The following is a 27,125-nucleotide window of genomic DNA, read 5'->3' on the forward strand; positions in this document are numbered from 1 at the left end:
CTTTTCAGGAGCTTCACTGTGAAACATTAGCCCCGTTCACACTGGCGCTTGGATGCAGGGTTAATGCGGCAATTGCCCGCCTCCATCTCACCATCGGCAGAGAATTTGCGAACCACCGCTGCGGAGATAATGCTCTTCTCCTGTGTGAAATGGGCTAGAGTTGCAGCATTCTCTTAAGCAACCAAGGTAGATGGGGACTTGTTTTAAAAACATGACATGGCTCCAATTTCAGTTCCCACATACCCTGAGATTCAAAACTGTAATGAGACTATAAATGCGTTTTTTATGAATGTGTAATCAAGGTTCGATTGTGTAGGTTAAAGGGAAAATATAGGAATGATTTAGAATTCCTAAAATGAAAAGACTCATTTCTGAAAGATTATAGTTTTAAAGGTATTACATATTCTGCCAGGTACTGCGGATATAAGCCGGATAAACCCATCCTGAAAACATTTGTGCTTTAGATTAGATGTAAAGAAGAGTTTTAAAACTGCTGAGTGCAGGTGGATTTTGAGTAAAGGTGGCATGAGGTGTCCAGAGCTATACTTAAGCCCATGTGTGGGTGCCGCGGTGTATGATGAGTGTGCAGCAGGTGATCAGAATCTACTGTTGAGCCTTATAGAGGTGTCAGGGGTCAATAGACACAGTGTGGATGGGAGGTGTCTGTTTGATGACTAAGATGACAAACCTCGGATGGCCCTGTGTCACTAAGTAGTGTTGTTCACATGTGCTATTTTTTTGTGAAATCTCTTTATCACTCCCCAACTCAAGGCAGTGCAGATTAGTAACATCTCTGTTTTAGTTAACTATAAACATGATGATGTGAGGACTGGTTGCAGCGTAGAGACCAGTAAAACTTGTTGTAATTTATTCTACACTTCCGGAGTTTTACTGCCAGTAATTTACATTATACTAGGGAATAACTTATACTTAATGACCCCAATTATAGCGTCAGCACTGAATTTGCAATAAAATATCACAGGAAGGATCTAGTAAGGAAGGACCCCATTTGAAAACAAGATTATTCACTCCAGGGAGTTATCCTTGAATATAGGATAATGGCTGATCAGCCCATTCCAGAAATCACAAAATCACTTGCTAGTTTGACAATGTAACATTTTTAACCAGTGTCAGGTGTTGAGGAAGACCACGAGGTGTGATTGAAAGATCAGAAAAGAGGACCTCAGCTTCAATTACATGAAATGTTTTCAAAACCGTTGATGAGAAAGAAAGAAAGAAAGAAAGAAAGAAAGAAAGAAAGAAAGAAAGAAAGAAAGAAAGAAAGAAAGAAAGAAAGAAACGTATAAAAGATGTACCTAACTCTTCCACTGGAGGGAAGCAGTGTATCAACACAGGAGTCACAAACATGTCAGAAGTGAAGAAGAATGACTTCCGGAAATCACTGCAAGAGTTCCTGGGACGCTAGCGTTAGCTTGATGCTAGGCTAACATTAACACTGTATGTAGAAGTGTTGCCTGTTTTCTAATCGTTGCCATGAATTAAGACCGAACTGTCGACCCCCCTTTCAATTAAACGTGTCGGTGAGTAAACATACAGAATAATTGTATTATTTTGAACACGTCCAATAACGTTTGATTATGCCAACTGACATTAGTAAGCTAACTTAAGCGCTAATAGCAGGAGTGTTTACACAGCTGGTTTAGCTAGCTAACTGCTACGTGAGCTGCGGTTAGTCAAGTTAGCTTCCTTGTTCATTTAAGATAAAACAGCTACTGTCATCACTGCTCTTATAGAACACCTGGAAATTTACAGGTAGCTGCACGATTTGTGCGATATTTCCTACGGGCTTTGATAAATTTTGGGGGGATTTCCGCTGTTGATATTGGCTCAATAGCGGCTAAGGATATTTTAGCTCGAATTAGATATTCAAGTCGTTGACAGCGAATACGTTGAAATTAGTAACGTTGATGTTGTATTAATAAAATCGATTAGTGTGAACTTAAAATGATGTATCGCACATATTAAGATTTGTGTCGTGGCTTATGGACCTATCTAGTTTGTGAATTAACGTTACAGGCAACGATTGTTTTTTGATGTAGGGACATCTGTTTCTTCACTTCCTCATATAAACAGTATCCTGAGCTGTCACTGATTCAAAATCTGGCTTTATATGTACAGTGACCGGTTGAGGAGAGGTGTCAGGCATGTACGCCACTGGGAAGTACAGCTCTCGGGGCCCAGCCCTTATCCCGCGGATGAAAACCAAGCACCGCATCTACTACATCACCCTCTTCTCGGTGGTGCTGCTGGGACTGATTGCCACAGGGATGTTTCAGTTCTGGCCCCACTCCATAGAGTCGGCAGCTGACTGGAGCCTCGATAAACGCAGCGTTCACGACGCACCTCTGGTCCGCCTGCCTGTGTCCAGTCCCATTCCTGAGAGGGGTGACCTGGGCTGTCGCATGCACACCTGTTTTGATGTGTACAGATGTGGCTACAATCCCAAAAACAGAATCAAGGTAACCGACTCTCAGAGCAAGCCTGTACAGCTTTTCATTTCCGGGTGAAATTTTGGCTCACTGTTGACATGTTTGTTCTGGCAGGTCTATATCTACCCTCTGCAGAAATTTGTGGATGAACTGGGGGTTCCCATCAGCAGCACCGGCCTGTCTCGAGAATACAATGACCTGCTCAGTGCCATCTCTGACAGTGACTTTTACACCGATGATGTCACCCGGGCTTGTCTTTTTATCCCATCTATTGATGTGCTGAATCAGAACTCCCTGCGAATCAGAGAGACTGCCCAGGCTCTGGCACTGCTACCCAGGTTAGTCATGAAAACATTATTGAAAGTTATACAGCTTTGACACTTTGCTGTGCACACCGTGTATATATATATATATATATATATATATATAGTTGTGTAGGATAGAAATGAACAATTATTTTTGAATACCAGATGATAATATATAAATTCATCATTAACATCCTAAAATGTCAGAAATAAAAGCCACTGCCTGTATAAGATGGAAATGTCACAAGAGACCAAAGTAATGCTTTGAAATGTATATTTTCTGGCCAGCTTACAAAAACTAAGACACACACACAATGTTTTGTAATACACATTAGTAATAGAGAAATGGAGATAGAAATAGAGAAAAGAAGCCAATTTTACACAAAAACTGCAAAACTGCCGTCATTTAATTTTCTTTTGTTCAATTATTCTGTAAACTAACTGATCAAATCTTGTGTATGTTTTTGTAGATGGGACAAAGGAATGAATCATCTACTTTTCAACATGTTACCTGGAGGCCCTCCAGACTACAACACTGCCTTGGATGTGCCCAGAGACAGGTAGCTACAGTACATCCTTAAAGCTATCCTGTTGATTAAGAATGGGTTCATTAAAATTTGAATCATTGTCACATCTAAAATCTTCAGAAGTAGCACACTTCCACTATGGTGTAGTCTGTATAAATGATAAGTACACTGTAGTAATCCAGGTGCAGGAAATATATGAAACAAAAACAAACATGTCTAGATCAAATGTAAACGTCACCACCAGATAGTGTTGATCAGCTGTCATACACCTCCAGTCTAAAAATGATCTGAAACTGCAAACTTTAGTCCCTAATACTAGACAGGAGGGAAGCAAGCAACTTTGAATGAGTAGTTACAAATCAAAAGGATAAACTATGTTCGTTTTTGTTGGACAAAATAAATTATTTTTTATGCTACAATAGATCATTTAAAAGTAAGTAGCATTTACCAGAAGTGCTGTCACAAAGTGTTAAAGGGACAGTTCACCCCAAGAACAAAAATGCATGGTTAAATATTATCTTATGTGCTTCTTGTCCATCTAGATTGTTTTGGTGTGAGTTTGAGAGTTGCCTTCTCTTGATTATAATGGAACAAGATAGTACTCGTCATGTGGTGCATGAGGTGCCAAAAAGTACATTTGAAAACCTCAACACCAATTTCCCTCTCAAAAATGAATGATCCAGTTAGTTGAGATAATCCATAGGCCTTGTTGTGAGCATGTAAGAACTATTTTCTTGGGACTAAACTACAGCTCTTTAATTGCATTACCGCGCAGAAGGAAGTATTTATCCACTCGTGGACGAGAATCCTGCGCTCATAATAGCGCAGAATGCAAACATCATCCTCCACTGCTGAACTTAACATTTGCGAGCTCAGTTAGCCTAATCTCTTGTTATTTTTATCATATTCAAGAGAAGGCAGACACCTCTACAGCCGATATCTCAAAAATTCAGCAACTCGATCTAGACTGATAAATGTCACAACAGGTTAGAGTGAACACATGGGGTTTTGATTTTGGAATGAGCTTTCATTTTAAGAATGATTATTTGATAAAGATGAAAGAGATATTTACAAGCAATTGGGAGATAACATATTGTCAAAAGTCCTTGAGGAGACGTTTCAAATCTGGTTGTATTTACCAGCAAAGAGCCTGTATGTCTCAAGATGTCCTGTAGGATGGAGTGATGGTTGGGTTTGTGAACAGGCAGCCTTGAGACAATGAACACTATCTTTAGCTGCAAGGAATTTCCTGGGCTCATCCAGCTGGAGTCCATTTGACATGGAGCCTCATCAGAACCAGGTGTGTGTGTTTGACTGACAGTGTGTTTCCACTTTATATTCACCTTGCCTGAGAGTAGAATATAATCCAAAATACATTTTGCCACTTAGGGGACTATATGGGCTCTATTACCCAGGGCACTCAGCCTTGTTTGATGTCACTTTGTGCTCCACATCAACATTGTCCATCGCAAAAGTTCTCAAAGGAAGAAAAATAACAAATTTATGATTTTGTGTTTTTAAAGTCTTTCTTTGCAGCTCATTTCTGTTGAGTCCCAAGTATGTTGAAGCATTGTTATAAACCAGGTCTACCGGTATTTGTTTCAGAGCTCTGCTTGCTGGAGGTGGTTTCTCTACATGGACTTACAGACAAGGTTATGATGTCAGCATCCCGGTGTACAGCCCCCTCTCTGCAGATGTTGAGCTGCCTGAGAGACAGCCTGGGTGAGCACTTCTCGCACATTATCTCCCATTATCTTGTTTTAGGATCACATCATGCCGACATTAGTTTATTTATCTAATGTATTCACAGACTGTGGAAATAATTGTGGTTTATCAACACTCTTTAGGCTAATCCCTATCAAGAAGTTATTTATAGTCAGCAGTGAAGTATTCCTCTGTATATCTCCTGTCTCCATTCCCCCAGGCCAAGACGCTACTTTATTCTGTCCTCTCAAACTGCCATCCACCGAGAGTACCGTGCTGAACTGGAGCGCTTGAAGGAAGAAAATGGAGAAGCACTGCTCCTCCTGGACAAGTGTAGCAACCTTTCACAGGGTGCCGCCGCTGCACGAAAACGCTGCTACAAGGGGCAGGTGTATGACTACCCTCAGATCCTGCAGGTAGGAAGCACAACTGCATTAAAAACCATTTATTTCAACTGCATGTGCAAGTGATTCATGTGAAATATTAAAAGTAAATGTTCAATCTTTCATTTTTCCTCATTCAGGAGTCTTCATTCTGTGTGGTTCTGCGGGGGGCACGATTGGGTCAGGCTGCCCTCAGTGACGTGCTGCAGGCTGGCTGTGTCCCCGTTATCCTCGCTGACTCCTACATTCTGCCGTTCTCTGAAGTACTTGACTGGAAAAGGTCTGCCAAAATCGCTGAGCAGTGGGAAAAACAAGTAAACGGTTTGACAGTCTGACAGCCCTTTTCAGTTGACTGATTTAAAGTTTCTGTTCCTGCACAGGGCGTCTGTGGTTATTCCAGAGGAGAAGCTGTCAGAGATGTACACCATCCTAAAGAGTATTCCTCACAGACAGGTTGAAGAGATGCAGAGACAGGTAACAGGCACAATGTATATCTGAAGACAAAAACATCTTTTAGTACAGCTTATTTCAAGTGTCTTACACTAAGTGACATTGTGACTTAGATTGACTCTGTGGTCAGAGGTGCTGTCAGTTGGGTTAGCGCGCTTGGATGTCACATCTAAGTTATGCCTGTACCAACCAATAAATCAAGTGTGTGGAAGCCGAAACAAATTTTATTTGATGTGTCCAAAAGACAGAAATTTGGACACCAACCTCACTTTTAGTACGTTTGAATGTCCTCCATTGCGCAGTCTAGATTTTAAACAGCTTTCAGAAGACTCAACTATGTTGATTTTAGCTTGAGTGAAATGCTCGGAAGACTGCTCTCCCTCGCTCTCCATTTGATATCTGCGCTGAGCCACAATAAACAAAAGTGAAAGCAGCTATGAGAGAAGTGCACTGGTTCAGCTGCTCCTCATTCCCTTGTATCAACTCAAGTCCATTTACTAATTATACTGCCCAAACACACATTTTAGGCCAAGGGCTCAGTGATGGGCTCAGGGTTGGATTACACCAGACAGGCTGAAATACATGGCTAGCCTGTAGATGGGATTGTATTCTGCTGTGTGTAGCTCACAGCTAACATGGTAGCATAGATTTTATATTGTTTTCTGTTGATCACAGTACTCCTCTGCCTGCTTTAATGGTCTACAGATGGATTGACTTGGTTGCAAGTTGATTGTTATCCAAGACATTTCTCGACGTATATAATTGTACTATGAATTTGGTGAAAGTAATATTATATCACTGTGTACCGTTGTGCACAGGTCACACTCTAAACAGACACTAAAAGCATTAAAGTGTGTTCTCCTTTCAGCACATAGCTTATTATTGAAATAGTAAGACTAGAACAGATGGAAATGTTAAGCTCACACTGCAAGAGCACGAGTTGATAAATGCACTGCATAAACTGAAAGCTAGGTGCTCATGCTATTTTTACTTTGTAAGACATGATAGACCTGATGGGCCTACAGAGCACTTCATGTTAAAAATGAATCCAAATGTTAAAAGCTTGTTTACCCCTCATTATAGATCTATCTCTTGAAGATAATGGGTCTATTATAATATCAGCGCTCGTAGTAATTTTTAGTAGTCAAGTACCTACACACGTGTCACACATTTCTGGTAACAGTTCCCAAGTGCTAAGACTCCAAGCGAGGCTCACCAGGATCCATTTGATGGATTAAAAACATCTGGTCAGTCACACAAGTACAATTACCGTACATGGCTCAGTGAAGCTCATATGATTTGTTGAAACAAATAAAAACAAATAATTGCAATCAACCATACGGTATTCTAATTACAATCGGATGATGGCAAACAAAGACTCAGTTAGGGCAATTACATTATCTAGAATCACTCAGGTATTACAAAATAACAACAGATTATTGCTATTACATGATAACCCTCTGTGGGGGTTCTGCCTTAATTTTGTTTATGTCTGAACACAAATGATAATATTCAAGCTAATCTAATGTGGTGTTGTAAACAGTGGTGAATTGTAGGATAGACCTAACTCTGAATGCCCTTTGAAGCAGTATTAGGAAAGGTTTGCATCAAGTGTTTATTAAGTTGACTATGTATTAGTATTTTCCTGGCCTAGGAAGTACTTGTTTATTACCAGAGCACACTGCAGGGACAGAAATGTATATAAAAATGTAAATATAGAGATATATGTAGTTCTATAAGGATTGGTTGATGTATGTTGTACTCTTGCCAGCATAAATCTGGAGATGTTCCTTATGGATACTCTGTAAAATACTCTAGTCTTCATGCGAAAAACATTTTTATCCCTACTGAGTGCCATTTGTTTTTCCAAGCAGCTGGTGTAGGAAAAATTTAACAAAGATTTCTTTTGTGGTTGAGCTGATGAATTTCATTGGTTTAGCCAGCAGAGGGCTCAACAGTCTTTGCTTTTGTTTCGTTCTCATGTAGTTTATAAAAAAAAAATCAAATAGACAGATGCAATGTAATAAAGAGCAATATCATATGTATTTGCTTTAGTTTAAGGTTTTAGTGAAGTAAATTAAAGTTACTTTTTTACCTGTCTGAGGCTAGAAATCGACAAAAACAACAAACCTAAAAAGGTGGTTTTCAGTGTTTTTCATCAGTTAAGTATTCAGTTCATCCTGCAGAGACAGAACTTATGGTTAACTTTATTAGAGAGCAGGTCAGATTGTGACAGACTACTGTTGAACCTCCATCAGTAGTCAGCAGACTTGGTCCAGACAGCACAACTCGTTTTCAGATTTGAGATGATGTAATAGCCTCCATTTAGGTCAAATATTAAAAGGCCGCACAGTAAACAGCTGCAAGATGAGACCGCTGAGCCCGTGTTTGTGTACTGACTTTCATGAGCCTTGTTTGGGTCATACCCTCAAAATATGACACATTTATTAGATTAGCACAGCCAAATCCATTCTGTTATTAGATTATAATGTAGAAAATGGGAGGAGAGAGTCCAACTTTCTTTCTGCTACTCTTGCCTTGAACTAAAACCGGACAGCCATCTTTTTTTCTTTTAGTCTCTTGATTGTACCTGTCCTCTCAGCTTTGTTGTAGTCTCCCCAGCTCTCCACTGTGCAAAACTGTACACTTTCTGCAGCTGATTTAAAGAAAATGTTGTTTTGCTTCTCTTCAGACCAGTCTTCCTATACAGAAGTAAACAATTCTCTTTCCTCACAAAGGCAGGATTTGTCAGAATATCACAGCCTAAAGTTAAATATGAGTGTACGTATATGTGCATCTATGTTGCAATGCAGAATCTTTAGAGCCACACAAAATATGACATGTCTGTGAGGTATTCCATTATCCAGAAAACCTTGGGGCTCAGTAGTACCAAGACTGTGTAATCCCACATGAAACCTGCTGCTAAAGCTTGAAGATCCTCAAGATCCCAAATCCTGCTAGTTTTTGTTGAAGCCGCTCTAATAAGGACGATTTACACCTTGGAGACAGGATGATTATTTGGGCAAGTTTTGTTTTGTGTGTGTGAGCGCGCGCGTGTGTGTGTAGAAATGTTTTGATCACGGTTAAAAGTAAAGTGCTAATAAATCTCGAGCAAAACAATATTCCCAGTGAGCAGCCCACATGATTGAAGCGGGCTCGGTTTCACTGCTGTTTCTGATTATGTCAGAAACACTAATGATTGCCTGGTTCTGTCCACAGCTCACTTGCTGCCAATTCTGCTCTATAGGTTGAATCATCTATCAGGCACTTGACAACTTCCACTGAGTTAAAGAAAGTGAGGCAGACTGCTGTGATCTAAACTGCTTCTGATCATCTGTTTGACCTTTTTATTTAAACTGAATTTCAGCCGCTAAAGAGTGGCAGTTGCTGGGCGAGATATGTAAACTAGAAGGAAATGAGTTAATGTAGTTTTAACCAAGCATTACATTGGATGACTGGTACATTTGGCTTACAGAGGAATAGATTTCTGACCCAGTTTGGTCTTAGGATTGTTTTGCAATATTTCTCTACAAATATTTACAGCTACAGTTTAAATTACACTTGATGTTCTTTTTTGGTGAACTACACTTTAGATAGTTTGTGGATCCTGTAGGTCAGAATTAACTGCAGACTAGATGCTGCTGTTGGAAGATGAAGTAAGAGGTTCTCTTCCTCTCTAGCAATGCCGGTTCTTCTTCCCTGCTCATAAAAATTCCTGCAGGCGCTGGGAGAGGGTGGAGGGTGGAGGGATGAGCCCTCGGGCCAGCACAGTTTTCTTTATGCCTCCCGGTCAGAAAAGAAACTTTCATCACTGAGTGATTTATGGGCCGTTGGGATTCCCCCCTGAGATTAGTAAAGTCCTTTTGGATTCTCCTCACCCCCTCTGTAAAAATAAATGCTGTGTTTGTGTTGTTGTACATCTCTGAAGCTCCGTCCTATATATCAGACATGGGTGATTTAGGCAGTGGTCATATGGTCATGTGCCACTAAGGGCTGTCTTTGTTTCGTTTCTATAAGAGACAGATATTTAGCTCAAACAAGTAAGATATTCACATCCTCTTCCCCCCAGAACTGTTGGCCATTGAGGAGCTAGAGTCGGGTCAGTGTAACATGGTGCTTCCTGGCAGGAGACAATGTTGTTTGAAGCTTCATTAACTCTTATAGGGTTCTCTTGCCCTAAGATGTTCCTTGAAGTTGCTTAATAGAAGAGTGGCCTGCAGGAGGCAAGAAGGCCAGACACATATCTTCTGGTCAGTAACACCATTCTAGATCAATGAGGTCATTGTAACTTTTGTGTTTTATGGTACAAAAAGTGAGAAGGAATTAATGAACCCCAGAATTTACAGGTTTGTTGCAATAACTTCAACTTGAATTTCTTATTTTCTGCAACTGACTAAACAAATTGAGTGTACATATTCTCTTTCATCTTTGTGGCCTCAGCTGAAAAGACGATGTGAAATGAACCACGAATGAAGGCAGTGTGAGATTGGTATCCCAGCAGCCAATGTGATAACATTAAGTTATGGGTTAAGAGTTCAGTTATCATTAAAGTCTGCTTTTCACATCAGAGTTCTGTTGAAGTGAAACAGGCACTGTCAAAAGCGATTTTAGAGAGCCTCAGAAGAAGAGCTGTTGAAGGTCAAGAGCTTGAAGAGAGCTGCAAAGTGGGCTTTTAAGAGTTGGACCGGAGGGAAAAAATCTGGATTTTACAGTCATGACTTCACACTGCTGTGTTATCTTCAGTCGTGTAATGACTATATCATGAAATAAAAATTCCAAAACTGTGAAAATGGTGTTAAAAAAGCAATAACAACAGGCCAGCAGTTAAGGGGGCTCTGTGGAACTTGTGAGTTGTGCTGAAAGCCAGTTGTTAGTTTGTTATTGGATTCCCAACAAGCTGTTAGCTACTGTTGTTTTCTGCTAGCGGAGCAGAGAGTGGCAGTGAGACCGAGACCGAGAATGTGCATAAAGTCACATCCTTCTGTCACGGATATCTGACCTCAGTCCTTCACAAAGAAATACACAGTCCAGCAGCATCAAACAAATCAAGTCAAACAAATCACCCACAGACTACTAATGGCCACGAAAACAAACAGGGAAGGTGTCATTTTTCATGTCACGGTACAATTCTCTCTAATATGGCCTTTAAAAAGAGTGGTTAATGCATGTTAATTTTTACAATTTGTTACAGAGTCCCTTTAAATTAAATACCAACCTCTTCAAGTTAAGATCATTTAATGTAGTTCATGTAAATGTTGTCATTGCCGTCAGGGGAGACATAAAAAGTTAAATTGTTCTGTATTACTTTGTAATTGATATTAACAACAGGGCTCTCTTACACCTGTATGCAACATATTGTGGTAATGACAAGATTGTCATGGAATCTTTCAATCAATCACTGCAAATATCCAACTTTGCATTTCCGTATTATCACTATCTGTAAAGCAAATATCTCTGAAAGTTGAGCAAAAAAAAGCATGTGTGGTTAATATTTGTTACAGTAGCAGTTTAGTGTTGGTCCTCAAATCACGTTTTCTTTTTGCCCATTTGATTTTTTCTCGGTATAAAACAAGTTTGTTCCATTTGTCCACAGGCTCGCTGGTTCTGGGAGGCCTACTTCAGCTCCATGAAGGCTATCGGTTTGACAACACTCCAGATCATCAATGACCGCATCTACCCATACGCTGCGCGCACGTACGAGCAGTGGAACAATCCACCTGTGGTGGTATGTAATTGTTTCGACTCAGTGTTGATATGCTTTTTTTCAATTGTTTTAAACTTTGAACCTGAACATTATTTATTGTATTATTGTACTCTAACCCTTCATTGTTGTCTTTCAAAAGTATATTTATTGCCCCAGCACTGATCTCTTTCTACAAACAGCCACATAATCTATACAGTCTGTATAGATCTATGCTCTACTGTGCTGAGCCACTCAGTTGTATTCCTAGAAGTCTATTTGTTGTCTGTTATTATCTGACACTATGTAGCTTTGACCATACATACGCTCACAGTGCCACATTAAGCTTATTCCACTCTCCTGTGCCTTGTAAATCCATGCCTCTGTGGAAGAGTGACAGTAGATGCCTTTGCTCTTTCTGAAGCGCGCCACACATGCTGCGCTTCACAGTTTGGTATACACCCAGCTAGCTCTGAGGCAGCCAGTTTGTGTCAGCAGTTCTGCACTAGGAGGATTCCTCCGTTGTGGTGAAAAATAAGTTCTTGCATGTCTGAGTCATTGTGTTTGTAGAGAGTGCGCTCAATGCGAAGAATAGTGTGTGTGTGTGTGTCTGTGTGTGTGTGTGTTAAGCATCCCTGCGGTTGTGGGAGTTTGTGGCTGTAGACAGCTTGGCTGGGCGACCATCTCTCAGGAGTTGTTAATCAGCCGGGTCTGATGTAGAGGCTCCTCCATCCTCAGCCTGTGGGGTAGAGGCTTGTGCATGTGAGCAATGTGTGTGGATGCATAAAAGGATCTGTCAAATGTCTAGAAGTATCCCACTATAAGACTGAAATTTGAATTTCCACTGAAATGCTAAGATTAGAGAGATGGCGGTCAAAACAAATCAGTGTTCCGAGTGCTGTTTTCTGATGTTTTATTTCAGTTCTGCTACAAACTGTACAGTTACTTAGGATCACAAGGGTTATAGTCAAGTAGGCTCTCAATGTTGACCATGGTTGCCTGTTTTACTCTGAACAGGTAGCTTGTTAATCAGCAGTTACACTTGTAATTGGCCACTTATTTCAAAATGTTTTGTCAGAGTGTCAAACCTCCAGGCCAGTCAATCAGAATCACTCAGGTCTCAGTGTTTGTCCAGACCCAGAGTAGGTTAATTGTGTTAGGGTAGAGACCTTTGGCCACTGTTGCCTGGGATGGGAGATGAAGTGTTTTCTCGATGGATTCAGTGAATGGATGGTGAGAAGAACTTGCGCAGAGCACTAAATAAATCAGGCAGACATTTTTCTCCCCCTCTCCTCCTGTAGTCTTAAGGCTGGTAATTGAAAGCACATTTCCCAGGATTGCTGGTGCCGTTGGAAGACGGGGGTTCAGAATAAGGGACAAGCTGCTTTTTGTTTTGGAGTTGTAGGTAGTGGGCATACTTGCAAGGTTTTACATGACAAGAATTGAGGCATATCAGACCTATGAAGGTGCCAGAGTTTAACATTTTGTGGTGATTGGCACCCACTCATATGGAAATCTTACTTTATCAATGTCTGGTTTAACAGTTTGGGTGAAGTCTGTAAGTATTTGGATTTTATTGTTTTTTTTTCATCATACACATCTGATTTGAAAATGAAAAGTATTGCTATGAAGTCACAGTGCAGACTTTCATCAGATGTGAATGTGAACACCGTCAAAATAAAGATGAAACATACAGTGCTGTGGAAAAAGTATTTGCCCCCTTACCAGTTTCTTTGGTTTTTGCTTTTGTGTCACACTTACATGTTTCAGACCATCAAACAAATTTTGATATCATACAAAGATAACCTGAGAAAATACAAAATGCAGTTTTTAAATGATGATTTCATTTAGTAGTTGAAAAAATCCTATCCAAACCCACCTGGCCCTATGTGAAAAAGTAATGGCCCCCTAAACCTAATAACTGGTTGTGCCATCCTTTGGCGGCAAAAACTGCAATCAAGCATTTACGATAACTGACAATGAGTCTTTCACATCAGTGAGGAGGAATTTTGGCCCACTATTCTTCGCAGTATTGTTTTAATTCACCACGGATTTAAGTGTGGACTTTGACTAGGCCACTCCTTTAGCCATTCAGAGATGGACTTGCTGTTGTGCTTTGGCTCATTTTCTTGCTGCATAAACCAAGTGCACTTGGCCTTAAGGTCACAAACTGGTGGCTGGACTCCTTAAAGATTTTCTGGTAGAGAGCAGAATTCATGGCTCCACCAATTACAGCAAGTCATCCAGGTCCTGAAGCAGCAAAGCAGCCCTAGACCATAACACTACTATCACCAGGTTTGACAGGTTTGTTCTTTTTCTGAATTGCTGTGTTAATTTTACACTAGATGTAACGGGACATGCACCTTCCAAAAAGTTCCACTCTTGTCTCGTCCGTCCACAAAATATTTCCCTGTAAGTCTTCGGGATCATCAAGATGTTTTTTGACAAATGTTAGATGGGCCTTTTGTGTTCTTTTTGGCCAGTAGTGGTTTTCGCTTTGGAATCCCCCCATGGATGCCATTTTTGCCCAGTCTCTTTTTCATTGTTGAATCATGAACACTGACCTTAACTGAGGCAAGTGATGATAGTCGATGTGCTCCTGGAGTAATTTTGGTGGGCTGGCCAGTCTGGAGAAGATTCACCATTGTTCCATGTTTTCTCCATTTGTTTATAATGTCTCTCACTGGGGTTCACTGGAGTTCCAAAGCATTACAAATGGCTTTGTAACCTTTTCCAGACTGATAGATGTCAGTGACTTTGTTTCTCATCTGTTCTTGAATTTCTTTGGATTGGGGCATGATGTGTTGCTTTTTTGAGATCTTGTGGCTTACTTTATGTTGTCAGACAGATTTCAGCTAGTGAAATTGAACTCGGCTCTCCAAAAAATGTGGTTAATCACAGTTAATTCCTGATTTAAGAAGGGGGGGGCATTCACTTTTTCACATAGGGTCAGGTTGGTTTGGATAGCTTTTTTCCCTTAATAAATGAAATTATTGTTTAAAAATTGCTTTTTGTATTTTCTCAGGTTATCTTTGTCTGATATGATTTGTTTGATGATCTGAAACATGTAAGTGTGACAAAAAAGCAAAAACCAAAGAAATCTGTAAGGGTGCAAATACTTTTTCATAGCACTGTATATTATAGAATTGATTTGGGCTCCAAGGTCTACTTCACACTACAGTCACTCACTTCTTTTGGAATCCAGTTGGCTGAATAGTGGTACTTGTGTGTGCTGTTAAAAGATTAACGTAAAATGTAAATGTAGAAATGTTTATACAGATAAAAAGACAGGAGAGACAGGCTTTTTAACTTCTATATTTCTCTTGCTTATAATCTACATATCTTTGATGGGGCTCAAGTGTATTAAAGAACCACTTAAGCATTTAAAAAAACCAGATAAGGTTCTTCTTTCTTAGTGTAAAGTATAAACTCCTTCAGATCTGTTGGTTACGTTGAGCTGTGGCTTTCTTTTCATCCCGTTTATTCAGTTTGACAAATGACTTAAGTGGTCTCTGCCTTTTTTTAGTCTGTTTTAATGCACCTCTGCTGCGTATACGTGTTAGTTTAATTATTTCCCCCTTCGCTTGTTTGACAATGTGAGAATGACCACAAGGAAGTTTCCACTTGCCAATAAAGTGACTTTTTATTGGTGGAGGAGTGACTGATGTTGTGTAAAAGGCAGCGGCTGTGTCTGTGTTGACAGACTTGTGTTGATGCTATGGAAGGAGCCACATAATCGCTGTGTGGCCACCTGGGACCAGAGGAGACACAGGTTTTATATGTACTTCAAGAAGCCCACAGATTTACTGTGTTAGATATGCTGTCTTTGCCCTTCTCAGATTGTCACTGTAACAAGGGTGGAACAGTTTTAGAGGCTTTGATGAAGTTAACACACTTACGAACCCTGATGCTCCTATATCTGCTAGTGTTACAGTAGCATGTGCTCGTAAATGACAGACACACTTTGTCTTTTAATTTTACTTCACCTAAGAAAAATGTTTTTGCTGCCTACAGACTAACATTAGTTGTCTCCTCTGATCCAGATGACTGTGTTTTGTATGTAGCACACACAGACCATCAGAGACCATCTCCTGTGGATTTCTGCTTTAAACGGTGTCACTCGATCTTAGCTGAAGTCAGTGCAGCTTCCAGGGTTTATGAGACTTTTTAAAGGGGAGCATTGACAGAAAAGCCAAGTTCCACATTGACGACAGACGGCCACTGTTCACTACATTGCAAACTTTACTCCCTCACTGCTCCTGTTTCTCCTACATCCCAGAAGACTCATCATAATAACATCACAGGGGCAGGAGACTCAAGAGGCTAGACAGCCCGTCTTGTTTGCAGTCTCCCTCGTGGTCTTTCTTATCCCTCTGTACTGCTGCTTCAGTAAGGTTTACTTGGCTTTCTTACTGGAAGCTTTCGTCGCTCTTTTAGCCCCTGAGACACATTATTGAATGATTCTTGCTCCACAATAAAATCCATCATCTGGAAATTACTGCAGGTGACCTCACTGTCCACTGAAGCACTATTATAGTGTATTAAATCATGGAAAACATGACAGACAGTGGTGGACATAGAAGACATGACGCTAGCTCTACTCATGAAAATGAAAAAACTGAAGGAATGAATGAAACGAGATGTTTGCGGCCTCAACAACCACCGTGTTTTTCCTTTGTTTCCTGTCTCATGCAGAAGTGGTCCAGTGTGAACAGCCCTCTGTTCTTGCCACTTATCCCACCAAGGGCACCTGGGTTCACAGCAGTGGTGCTGACCTACGATCGCGTTGAGAGTCTCTTCCGGGTTATCACAGAAATCTCAAAGGTGCCCAGCTTGGCTAAGCTGCTGGTGGTGTGGAATAACCAGAACAAGAGTCCTCCTGAGGGTGAGTATAACACATTCTCATCGAAAAAAATAATGCAAGTTCATGAAACTTTTTACAAAATGTATGGTTGCATATACACTTTTTTGCCAGTTTATGAGGTTAAACTAACAAAATTAGATGAAACCTCTGCAGTCCCATGTCACAATGCTACAATAAATCCTACCTTTGAAAAGGTTATAATGTTTTTGTCTGTGGTTGTGGTACTGTTGAGCTTAGATTTAAATACTTTACTAGGAACCCTGAGCACATGTATCCATACTAAAGGTATTTGTGTTAATAAAATCCAAAGAAGCCATCAGTAGGTCTTAGTTCTGGCTGACCATCAGATCTGTCTCACATATTTTCCTTGTTACCTGTCTGTCAATGTTTTTTCTGTCTTCATTACTGTCCATGTCACTGGTAGTCTGTCAGAGTTGTGTCATAGTTAGTAAGCTCTTATTAGTGGTTATTTATTGCACCTTGCACTGTAATTATTTACCTTAATGTTGCAATTAAGTACACAACAGTTCATCGTGCCATACCCCACTGATGGCTTAACTCAGACCAAGACTGTTCTGCACCAGGAATTAAATCGGTCCTGCCGCTGTAAGAGTTGGATAATGTAATGAAGTAATGAGAGGACTTTGAAGTGCTCCCTCGTGGCTGTGACTTGCCTTTTCATTAGAGGCATCAGCGGCGCCTGGCTGGAGCTTTGTGACCCATTAGAATTAACAAGGGGCCATTGACGGGTCAGACTCACAGGGCTCAGTCCAACATGGAGGCAGAGTTCCTCCCCATTCACACCAGGCCTTGATCTGATGTGTTTACAGGCTCCTATTTTTACTTCCTCCTGGATTTCTTTTAAGACAATAAAGACCAAGTAACAATGTTTTTCTAACACAATCAAGTATTTTTGTGTTCATGAGTCTAAATATGTTGCGTAACAGGCTCAGATGACATTATGTTTGTTAAATTGTGTTGACAAGATTAACTGCCACAGAGCATCTGTAAATGCAGAAGTCGTGCATAACAGCCATAGAGTATTCCTAAAAACATAGCTGTGATTTGACCCATGCCAAAGTGGAGCAAAAGTTTCAAAAAAGATAATAGCCTTTAATTCCCTAAATCCTACTGCCTCTGTCCAACCTTGGAAATAAAAGAAAGGATGACAGCAACATGGATGGATTGAAAGAAGAAAATCTGGGCATTTAACATAGCACTTTTCCTGACAATAGCTTTTGACAGGAGACCTCAGACGTGGTTAGAAGGACCCACAGCTCCTCTTATAGGCTGCCAAGCCCCAGTTAGCCCATTAATGAGGGGACACAGTGTGTGTGATCTGTCTGTGCCATAGTCCGTGCCATGGACACTGCCCAAGATGTTTGAAATGCTCCCCTGAAAAAACGACTTTGTTGATCTACCTCATGAATCGTACTGTGGTTAGATTTGCACGTGCTTGAGGTTAGCGTAGCTATACGAGTCAGTGAGTGAAGTTAAACTCTCAGAGCACTATTTTCCACTGCCAGGAGAGACTTCAAATGTCTCTGTCAGTGGTGAATGACATCATAATCTCTCGCCCATCTTTAGACATTGAAAGTGGCCATATTTATAATCCTGTGAAACCACTAAAAGTGTATGAAAAATGAGTATCATCGTGTTGCATACTGTATAAATGTATTGATGTTGGGCTGCGACTGAAAACAATTTTTACTTAGTTGATTTGCAGATTATTTTCTTAAGTAATTGAAATGAAAGATAGGTGAAACAAAGTGAAAATGCCATTTGGATTGTCCAGAGCCCAAGGTGACATTTTCATATGGCTTTCTTTGTTCAAAAAACAGTCCAGAATCTAAATAAATTCATAAATGACAATCACAACTACTAAATTTCACATTTGAAAACTTTAAAGACACACATTTTTTGTCAACTGGTCATTTATAAATAAAACATGTCTAAAGGTATATAATCCATTGATTAAAAAAATACTTTATGAAAAGTAACAATTCACACATTATTTGTTAAAAAATGGTTTATTATCAGAATTGTTGACAATTTAAGGTTCTAGATCTGTGTGTGTAGAGATTTGGTTGCTTATTGTTATTTGTTTGGCAGAGTCTCTTTGGCCGAAGATCGGTGTTCCTCTCAAAGTCGTGCGTACCAAAGAGAACAAGCTGAGCAACCGCTTCTTCCCCTACGACGAGATCGAGACGGAGGCTGTGCTAGCTATCGATGATGACATCATCATGCTGACATCAGATGAACTACAGTTTGGCTACGAGGTGAGAAAAAGACATTTTAAAAAAACATACTCACCCGTCCTTCCTCTGTTGGCAGGGAGCCATTTCAGGTTGATCCCGGTGTTTAAAGTCATTCAGGGAGATTGCAGGCTCATTCTCCATAAGACGGGGATTTGACTGCCGGCTGAATGTGTTTGATGTGTGATGAATGATGACAGGTATAGAGCTGATGCTTTCCATGCCAACATACCTGCCCGGCCCCACTTAGCTCAGCACATTCACCTGAATCCATTTAGGAGCCATTTAATAAAATTGTGCTCAGTTTAAGGATAATTACATGGAATTGCAGGCGGGATGGAGGAGCTGTCGGTCTAAATAGATGACAGTGCCGCAGACTGGCTGCTGGTGTCGAGCCATTTATATTCAGCCAATCACAAAGCTACTTGAAAATAAAAATATTTTCATGTGAATTTGTATTGTGAAAATATTCAGAAATATTTGGAAACACAAGACTAGATATTGTAAATCTACCGATCACATTGTAAGCCACCAGTTCTTATCTTGGTTTGTTTCTCCTGAACACGTCTACAATCTGTCCTGCTCCAGGTGTGGAGGGAGTTCCCAGACAGGCTGGTGGGCTACCCAGGCCGACTGCACCTCTGGGACCATGAAATGGGGAAGTGGAAGTATGAGTCAGAGTGGACCAACGAGGTCTCCATGGTTCTAACAGGAGCCGCCTTCTACCACAAGGTGACCTGAAAACGCTTGGCTGAAATTGAGTAGTTTTTGCTGCTTGAGCTCTGCTACTTTCACACTCTTTCCCTCAGAGCGGCTCATGTTAGAATTTTTCTTATAAATAATGATGGACACAGAGCCAATTCAGAAAATAAATGTTGTTGCCCAATGGCAGTTTTTACTTGTACCAGTGCAAACAGTTTTATTACCAGTTAACAAGTAACAACAAAGGCTAATGTTAATCATCATGTTTAATCTTGAAGTAGATGAATCAACAAGAATGTGATGCAAAAAAAAACATTCTGGCAAATCACAAATGTTAATTCCTCATTCCAGGATAATTAAAATGTTTGATTGCAATTTAGCTTAGTCATGTCTATTTCTCTCATATTCTCACAAGTGCCTCATCTGCAGTTCTCAACAGAGATTAGATGCAAGCGAGATGTCTCCCACATTATACTTCCATTATCAGCCCTTGAAAAAAATAATGTGTCAAATTCCTTTTCACCGATGTCCTGATTGGACAAGTGACTTGCTTGAATGATTCAATATTCAAAGTGTTTATTGTTATATGCACAGGAAGGAAATATGGTTCCCTGTACAATGAAATTCTTCTTTTGCTGTCCACAGAATGCCAAAAACGTAAAAAGAAATATGTACAACAAAAATATACAAGATAAAGCAATCGAATTATTAGTCCAAAGTGGCACTCAACATGTTCTGGGCTATCAGTCAATCATTATTGTTGAGCCCTGAATTGCTCAATATGTATAAATCAGATAAATGAAGGACCTCTGTTTTGGGTATGTGGAGATTGCAGTGATAGATGAGCAGAGTGTCAAAGGCAGAGCAAGGTTATCTCCCTTCTTCTTAAACCTCACACACTCATTTAAGTTCAAAGAAAATTCTAGCGCAGTGGTTCCTCCTACATACTCTTCTGACAGTGTCTGTACGTAACGCTTCTTCAGACTCTTTATATGACACCCTGTAATCTCTTGTTTTGTTTTCTTTTCCAGTACTTCAACTATTTGTACACTTACAAGATGCCTGGAGACATCAAGAACTGGGTGGACGCTCACATGAACTGCGAGGACATTGCCATGAACTTCCTGGTGGCTAACATCACCGGCAAAGCCCCCATAAAGGTACATTCACGGCTCTGATCGGCCTGTGTGCTTTAAGCTTACCGGGGGAGGCTGAGAGCCTGACAGAGCGGACCAGCATCTCTGGGTTTGATCAGCTCTCACCCTTCGGCCCTAACCCTCCTCCCCATCACGCTGACTGTGCCCAGGTGCAGGGGCCTGAGCTAAAGCCTGGCCTTAACCTCCCTTATCTGGGTGTCACTCACTGGCACTCCCCCTCTGAGTGTGTTTTCTTAAGCTCACTGAGGCTCACGCACACCCTGCCATCAAATCACAAGCTCCTCACTTCCTTACGCCTGCACCCACCTCCCACCATATCTCCAACCGGTTCCTTCAGGAAACACTCACCGTCTCCAGCCATCCCTGTCTTTCCTCTCTGTGTCTCACACTTTCCTCCACACACACGTACATTCACAGGTTCAGAGCGTTTGGTCCAGGCATGTGTCAGGGGTATACTAGATGTGACGGAGGTTAGACAGAGGAAAGCCATACATCATCTTTCTCCATCTCCACCGATGATAATTCAGACACACACTGCGTTTGACAAAACTTGTTGTAGGATGTCACAGACTCATTTCATCACACTGGACAGTTGCTGAGGTTTTAACACAGGAGTGAGCTGACGTTACTGGTGTGACTTTGTTCTGCTTCTGTGTAGGTGACCCCCAGGAAAAAGTTCAAGTGCCCCGAGTGTACTGCCATTGATGGACTGTCCCTGGATCAGACACACATGGTGGAGAGGTATGACACTTGTTTTGGAAGTCTAGTATAAAAGGAGCACAATAATCTTTTTTTGTTTCCTTATTTTTTTTACTTTGTCTGTAGCTAAAGCATTCTTGTATGTGTATTACTCCTCTGACATTACTTTGGCTTGGGTTTATGCAGAGGTTTAGTTGTAGAAAAATCTTGTAATAAATTTCTTTTTATCTTATGAAAATTTTATCTGGATGCTAAAACATGTTATAATCAGTTAAATGTGTTGTGTGAAAAACAGAGTAGAAATCATATCTTAGGAATGCTGCACATATATCTTTGTGCATTTCCATTTATCCCCACCATTTGTTTTTGGACACTTTATATAATTAGAAAATATTCACTGCAAGAGAACCTTGTTTACAGTAAACTGAAGTCAGTACTATCTTGTGTCTTGTGTTTAAACAATCTGCTCCCTTTTTATAAAGAAAACTTGCAGTATTAATCTGGGACATACACTAAAAAAAAAAGTTTTTACACCTTGATAAGTTTTTTGTTTTTCTAGTTACAACTTTACCATTAGATGCAACCACTAAATTAAAGACCTAGATGATTTATATATATAGGGAATGATCTACAAGCTGTGCAAATATAAACACACAAGACCACTGCCTGGTTATAGCCTCCACATGCCTGTAAAAGACGTGAATATTTTAGTGGGAAATTGTATTTGAGGAAAAACTGCATCTTACATTGATTAAAAAGAAAGAAAAACACCTCATCTACCTACACACTTGCAAACATTACTAGTCATAAGCTGCCAAATAAATCCATGTTTTTCTCCTGCTTTTCAATTGAATAAATTGTTTTTTTTTTTCACCCCTAGATCTGAGTGCATCAACAAGTTTGCCTCAGTTTTTGGTACAATGCCTCTAAAGGTGGTGGAACACCGTGCAGACCCAGTACTCTACAAAGACGACTTCCCAGAGAAGCTCAAGAGCTTCCCCAACATCGGCAGCCTCTGACCAGCCTGTAACAGATGTGTCGACCTCGTCACAGCCTCAAGACTTCAAAATTCGTCACCAACATCATCTTTCATATCGGGACGGCAACATTCAGACTAAAGTGGTGCATGCGTGTTGTCCCCTCTCAGCTCAAATTACTTTTACTTAGATTTTTTGAGTTTCCAAAATGAATGTAAAACGCATTGTACAGGAAATCTTGAATGAAAGAGGATGTTGAAATCTAGGGATGGTGGTGAGTGTGATGGGAATAATTAGGCTTAAAGTAAATGATTTTATTATAAAGGTTAACCAATGCCAATACCTAGACTAAAGTTACATGAACTGCTACTGGAGTCTGAAGTTTGATGGACAGGCTGACTGATTGAGGTCTTGCGCTCCCTCACTGTTACTGAGCTGGAAACTTTGTGCTCCAGCTGCTCTGGAATCAGCGTATACAGTGTATATATTTGTATTTTGCAGCAGTGCTGTATAATAGTTATAATTTATGATGCACCAACTAGGATTGTCTTTTTGTCTTTCTTTCTATCTCTCCTTTTCAAAAGCTGACACAGACCTGATTCTTTTAGCTGTACTGTCTGAAAAGGAAACGTAATAAATGTTTAATTCACATGAGATATATTAAATGCTTCAGTGACATATCTATGAGGGCTTTATCTAATGTGATAAAACCAAGCATGGTGGCTAACAGATGATGTACAGTGAACGTCTCACATACGGTCTGTTTTACACAATCAGATTGGGCCAGGCTGACGCCATAAATCTTATTTTTCAGGGCGAGTAACTGCTGATTTTGAAATGTTGATGCTAAGCTACTGGAACATCTTGAATTGTAATTTTATACTGCCTGAGCAAGCCTTTCATTATATTAATATATATATTTTAAAAAAAGGAGCGGAGCTAATTGAAGCATCCATCTTTTCATTTCAAGAGTTGAACAAGTGTTATGTGCCATGCCTTTGAAAACATAATGTACAGGGAATAATGGACAAATCCACACTTTTCAAAACACGTGTATAAACTGTTGATGCAATGCTTTTTTTTTTTTTTCTCTCCATTATGCCTGTTCTGTGTGTGTGTGTGTGTGTGTGTTTATATTTCTGTCTTTTTCATCACCATCTCTGGTATGTAGGCTTCAACACTGAAAGCAGCGCAGTCTTTGACATGTTAACTTTGCCTCGTGGTGTTTTTGTTTGCCCAATTTCTTTTTTTTTTTTTCTTTTTTTTTTCATAAGGTCGGGGAAATTGTTTTAAATTTTTTGACTGAGTTTATGTATCTAAGTGTATATATGACTTTGTAATACATAAGTAAAGACCACACTAATATGTCTGAAGATGACGTTTTTCTTTTTCTTTTTTTGTCATGTCCAACCTCAAACCCGTCCGGAGTGGACCCTCCGTGACACGGACGCTCCGCTGTTCCCTCCAGCCTGTCACCTGTTGTTAATATACGCTGCTTAATCCTCCCTGTTCAATGTCAGCAGTTCAAAAGGGCGCAGTTCGTATTTTTGTCAGCTTCAATTAGTGTGATACTCTTGCGGGTTGTGCGATCTCATTTCACCACTCAAGTCCCTTCAAAGGCACTGAAATGCGTGGGGATTTTAGTATGCGACTGCAGGGATGACACAATATTTTGGCAGGGTGGAGCGATGCAATAAGACGCTGCAAATTCATTGGTTTTCTAGCAGCAGCAGACAACTTTTTTTTTTTTTTTACAAGTTGTGGCCAGACCAGTATGTTTAGCTGATGATTTGAAAGGCTTTTCTTGAAACTGGGAGTGACTTGAGTGACCTCTAAATACTAATAGAAGAATAGTTGTCCTGCTTTTACTCTGTACCGTGTGGTAACGGCGGTTTCAGAATTCTGTGGTCTCAGAGAAAGCCGGAGGCAACCACCATTACCTTGCACGAAATTCTATCCTTTAAACTCTGGCTTTTGCTGTATAAACCATGTCAGGCATGAGTAAAATTTCCAAACAAATTAAGGGACAAGATTCTGAGTAGAAGAGCAATAACTTATTGTACTTTAATCACACGCGAAATGTAACACAGGCATGGGTAAAATTCATACACTCATTTCAAAAGACGGCTTGAAGCCACAGAAAAAACTTGGAAAAAACAAACTTTTGAAACTCGTAAGAATTACATATCGAGAGAAATATGTTCAAACGCAACTGGAAATGCAATTTTAACATGATGGGGAGGGGGATCAGGCACTCAAATACTTGATAAATTGTCTCACAGAATAAAACGTGACATCTAATTAGTAACATTTCCAGGAGTCTTAAAAACACTTCAACCAACTCTGCATGCACAACACTGTACATGCACACAACGGCACACGCATTTATCATATATTTACTCTTATACTGATCGCCCGACTTCAGTAGTATTAGAAAAATGAGAAAAGGAGGATAATGATCATCACTTATGGATGGAGTTACACAGCATTCTGGAGGAAGAAGCGTTTTCTAGGCAATCGTTAGGTGAACGGACCTCGTGTGATTGTTCACTGGAGATGTTTCAATTCGATCATAATGAAGAGAAAAAAAGAGTAAAAAAAAAAACCAAAACTGCGAGCTGTATTGTGTAAACCTGAGCTACCGAATGCCATTATGTGCGCGCAGCCAACAAGAAGACAGGCGGCCCTGTCTGTCCTGACACACAATACTGCAGTCCAGAACCTCCACACGGCTCAGTGTTAATTAAAAAGCCTTCCTGGGCTGGCCCGCACGGCTGTGCCTCGGACCCTGCAGCTTTGAGCCGGTGGACTATAGTGGTGGAAGTGAGCGAAAAAAGGGAGAGGCGCAGTGCAATGTGTATGTGTGTGTAGAGGTGGGTCGGGAGGAGGAGGAGGAGGAGGGGAAGGATCTTTTTTGAAAGCAGAGCCATGACAGCTGAGAGGGAAGCATGTGTGAGGCATGTTTGTTTTGCATTTACCCCCCGAGCGCAGCTGTGTGCACTGTCCTTTTCCCAGAACACCGGAACACAGCAGACGCCCTCGCGGCTCGCCCTCCGTCCAGCCCCCTCAGCCGGAGCACTGGGGGCCCCCGCATCCACATTAGAGAGGGGACCCTCTCAGTTTTGAGATGTGCACTCAATAGCAGGGATCATGCACATGTGTTCGATTTGGGTCAAACTGGATGTAATTCTGGATGTAATTTGGAGGACTCCGGGGTGATCTGCTCCGCTGACAGGTTATAGCCCGCGCCCCGCGTCGCCTACCTGGCCAGGAGGGCGGTGAATGTGGTTCAGTTTAGAGAATTAGCAATGGTTGCTCTGCCTGGAGGTGAACTACAAGGTTTCGTTTTGGCTTTCCAAAACCATGACAGCCCTCGTTCTGCCTAAGGCCTAAATCAGGGCCTGGAAACAAAGGAAGAACATGCATCACCTCAAAGTAAACCTCGTCTGCTATTTCTGTCACCGGAGGAGGCAGTTACTGTTACCCAGGGGGGAAAAACACGCGTTACTGTTCAATGTTTGAATGATGGACAGTTGTGTTTAGAAGAAAATGATATGGGCTCGAAGAGATGGTCTATGGCTGGGTCCAGCTCAATTAACCTCTGCCTTGCCCCCTCCTCTTTCTACAGAGACACAAACACAGGCATATTGTTCCAGGCCTTGATAGAGGTAAACAGGAAGATGCGGGGACGGGGGCGGGGACGGGGGGGACAATTCCTGATGGTGTTTTACCTTGTCATGTTCGTGGTTTCACAGAAAAAAAACGGGTCCTGCTCAAATATCACTCCAGTAGAGGCTCAAACTTCTAACAGATGACATTTTGGGACAGTACCTGCATAGTCACTGTGTCTACAAAGTTTCTATCTGTAAACATGGCAGGATTAACTTGTTTGGGGTTAGCTCTGGTTGTAGGCGTTCTCCAGGTTTTCCTCAGAGACAGTGCACACAGCTTGCTATAGAGTGGCTTCATTACATTTCGCCCCGAGAGCCAGAAACCGGCCAGTACACCTACACTTGAATATTCCCTGTTCCCAGATTTCTTTAGTGGGAATAACTTTGTGGTCCAGTAAGTTCATCAAACACCATGTGAGGACGATGTGAAATAAAAAAAATAATGAAGGTTGTAAAACTAGATTCTGACACATGGCTCCTTTGTAAGATCAGGCCACATTATAATAATGCAGCATTTATTTTTTATTTTTTTACGAGGCTGATGATACTGTGATCAAACGGGACAGGTCCGACGAATTCCTGCCGAGGAGACACAAAGTCGAGGAACACACAACGCGTCGATAAAAAAATCTGATCCCCCCCTCACCCCCTTAATTGTTCTCCAGGTTATGACTCACATATGCTTATTTTCCCCAAATTGGGTTAATGGCACGGCATGGTAGTTTAACATTTCCCATCTGGCAGCGCTGCAGGTCACAGCTGACGTAGCGTCGTATGTGGTGTGAATTCACAAACAAACGTTAAAGTGATCAAATAACCAAAAATCGGCCGACACGCACGGCAAATCTAGGAGCTGTAACGTAAACCCCGCCGAAACTCTTCCTCACTCGTTAGAGTTGAAATCTGCCGTCCAACATGGTTTACCGTTTGAACAGAAGCATGTTTTTTTGTGGTAAGACTGGACTTGAGGGTGTCTGAAGATGGAAGATTAAGCTGGTATTTTCTCAAGCCTGTGCTGAGTCATCCGGTCGGTGTCTTCCTCTGGTTTGGATCTGACAGAAAATAATGAGAGAAAGAAAACAATAACACGGCAGCGCCGCTTCGTTGCCATTCACTGATTGGGTCTAAAGTCCAGAAAAAAAAGGGGGGGGCTGCTGAACACTGACATCCTTTCAGTGCTTCAAAGTGTCAACACACTCCGCCAGCCTCCTCTGTTTCAAAGGTGGCTGCTGCTGGTTTTTCGCTGTTATTTCTGGCAGAATCCCGACTGACTAGTAGGCACTTCTCTCTCCCAAACTCCC

General features: G+C 41.0%; 1 protein-coding gene across 2 annotated transcripts; it reads left to right on the plus strand.

The window, feature by feature from the left end:
- Window positions 1–1,321: 1,321 nt before the first annotated feature.
- On the plus strand, window positions 1,322–23,526 carry ext2 (exostosin glycosyltransferase 2). 2 transcript variants are annotated; one of them, XM_037094382.1, is made up of 15 exons: window positions 1,322–1,541; window positions 2,140–2,480; window positions 2,565–2,788; window positions 3,226–3,315; window positions 4,888–5,004; window positions 5,207–5,402; window positions 5,510–5,649; window positions 5,750–5,843; window positions 11,413–11,544; window positions 16,195–16,384; window positions 18,476–18,642; window positions 19,207–19,350; window positions 20,352–20,480; window positions 21,136–21,218; window positions 22,057–23,526. In XM_037094382.1, the coding sequence occupies exons 2-15, from the start codon at window positions 2,166–2,168 to the stop codon at window positions 22,193–22,195; spliced, it is 2,160 nt and encodes a 719-aa protein (XP_036950277.1). In that variant the 5' UTR covers window positions 1,322–1,541; window positions 2,140–2,165; the 3' UTR covers window positions 22,196–23,526. The 2 variants fall into 2 exon arrangements, with proteins under 2 accessions (XP_036950277.1, XP_036950278.1); XM_037094383.1 differs by lacking the exon at window positions 1,322–1,541 and adding an exon at window positions 1,634–1,773.
- Window positions 23,527–27,125: the final 3,599 nt, after the last annotated feature.

The sequence above is a fragment of the Acanthopagrus latus genome, chromosome 4, assembly GCF_904848185.1.
Source record: "Acanthopagrus latus isolate v.2019 chromosome 4, fAcaLat1.1, whole genome shotgun sequence".
Taxonomy (NCBI): Eukaryota; Metazoa; Chordata; class Actinopteri; order Spariformes; family Sparidae; genus Acanthopagrus; species Acanthopagrus latus.

What these genes read in the sequence shown, in the direction of transcription:
- ext2 (XM_037094382.1), top strand. Translation starts at nt 2,166, where the DNA reads ATGTACGCCACTGGGAAGTACAGCTCTCGGGGCCCAGCCCTTATCCCG. An exon ending in TTGGATGTGCCCAGAGACAG is followed by an intron (nt 3,316 to 4,887) that starts GTAGCTACAGTA and finishes TATTTGTTTCAG; the next exon opens with AGCTCTGCTTGCTGGAGGTG. An exon ending in CTGCCTGAGAGACAGCCTGG is followed by an intron (nt 5,005 to 5,206) that starts GTGAGCACTTCT and finishes CCATTCCCCCAG; the next exon opens with GCCAAGACGCTACTTTATTC.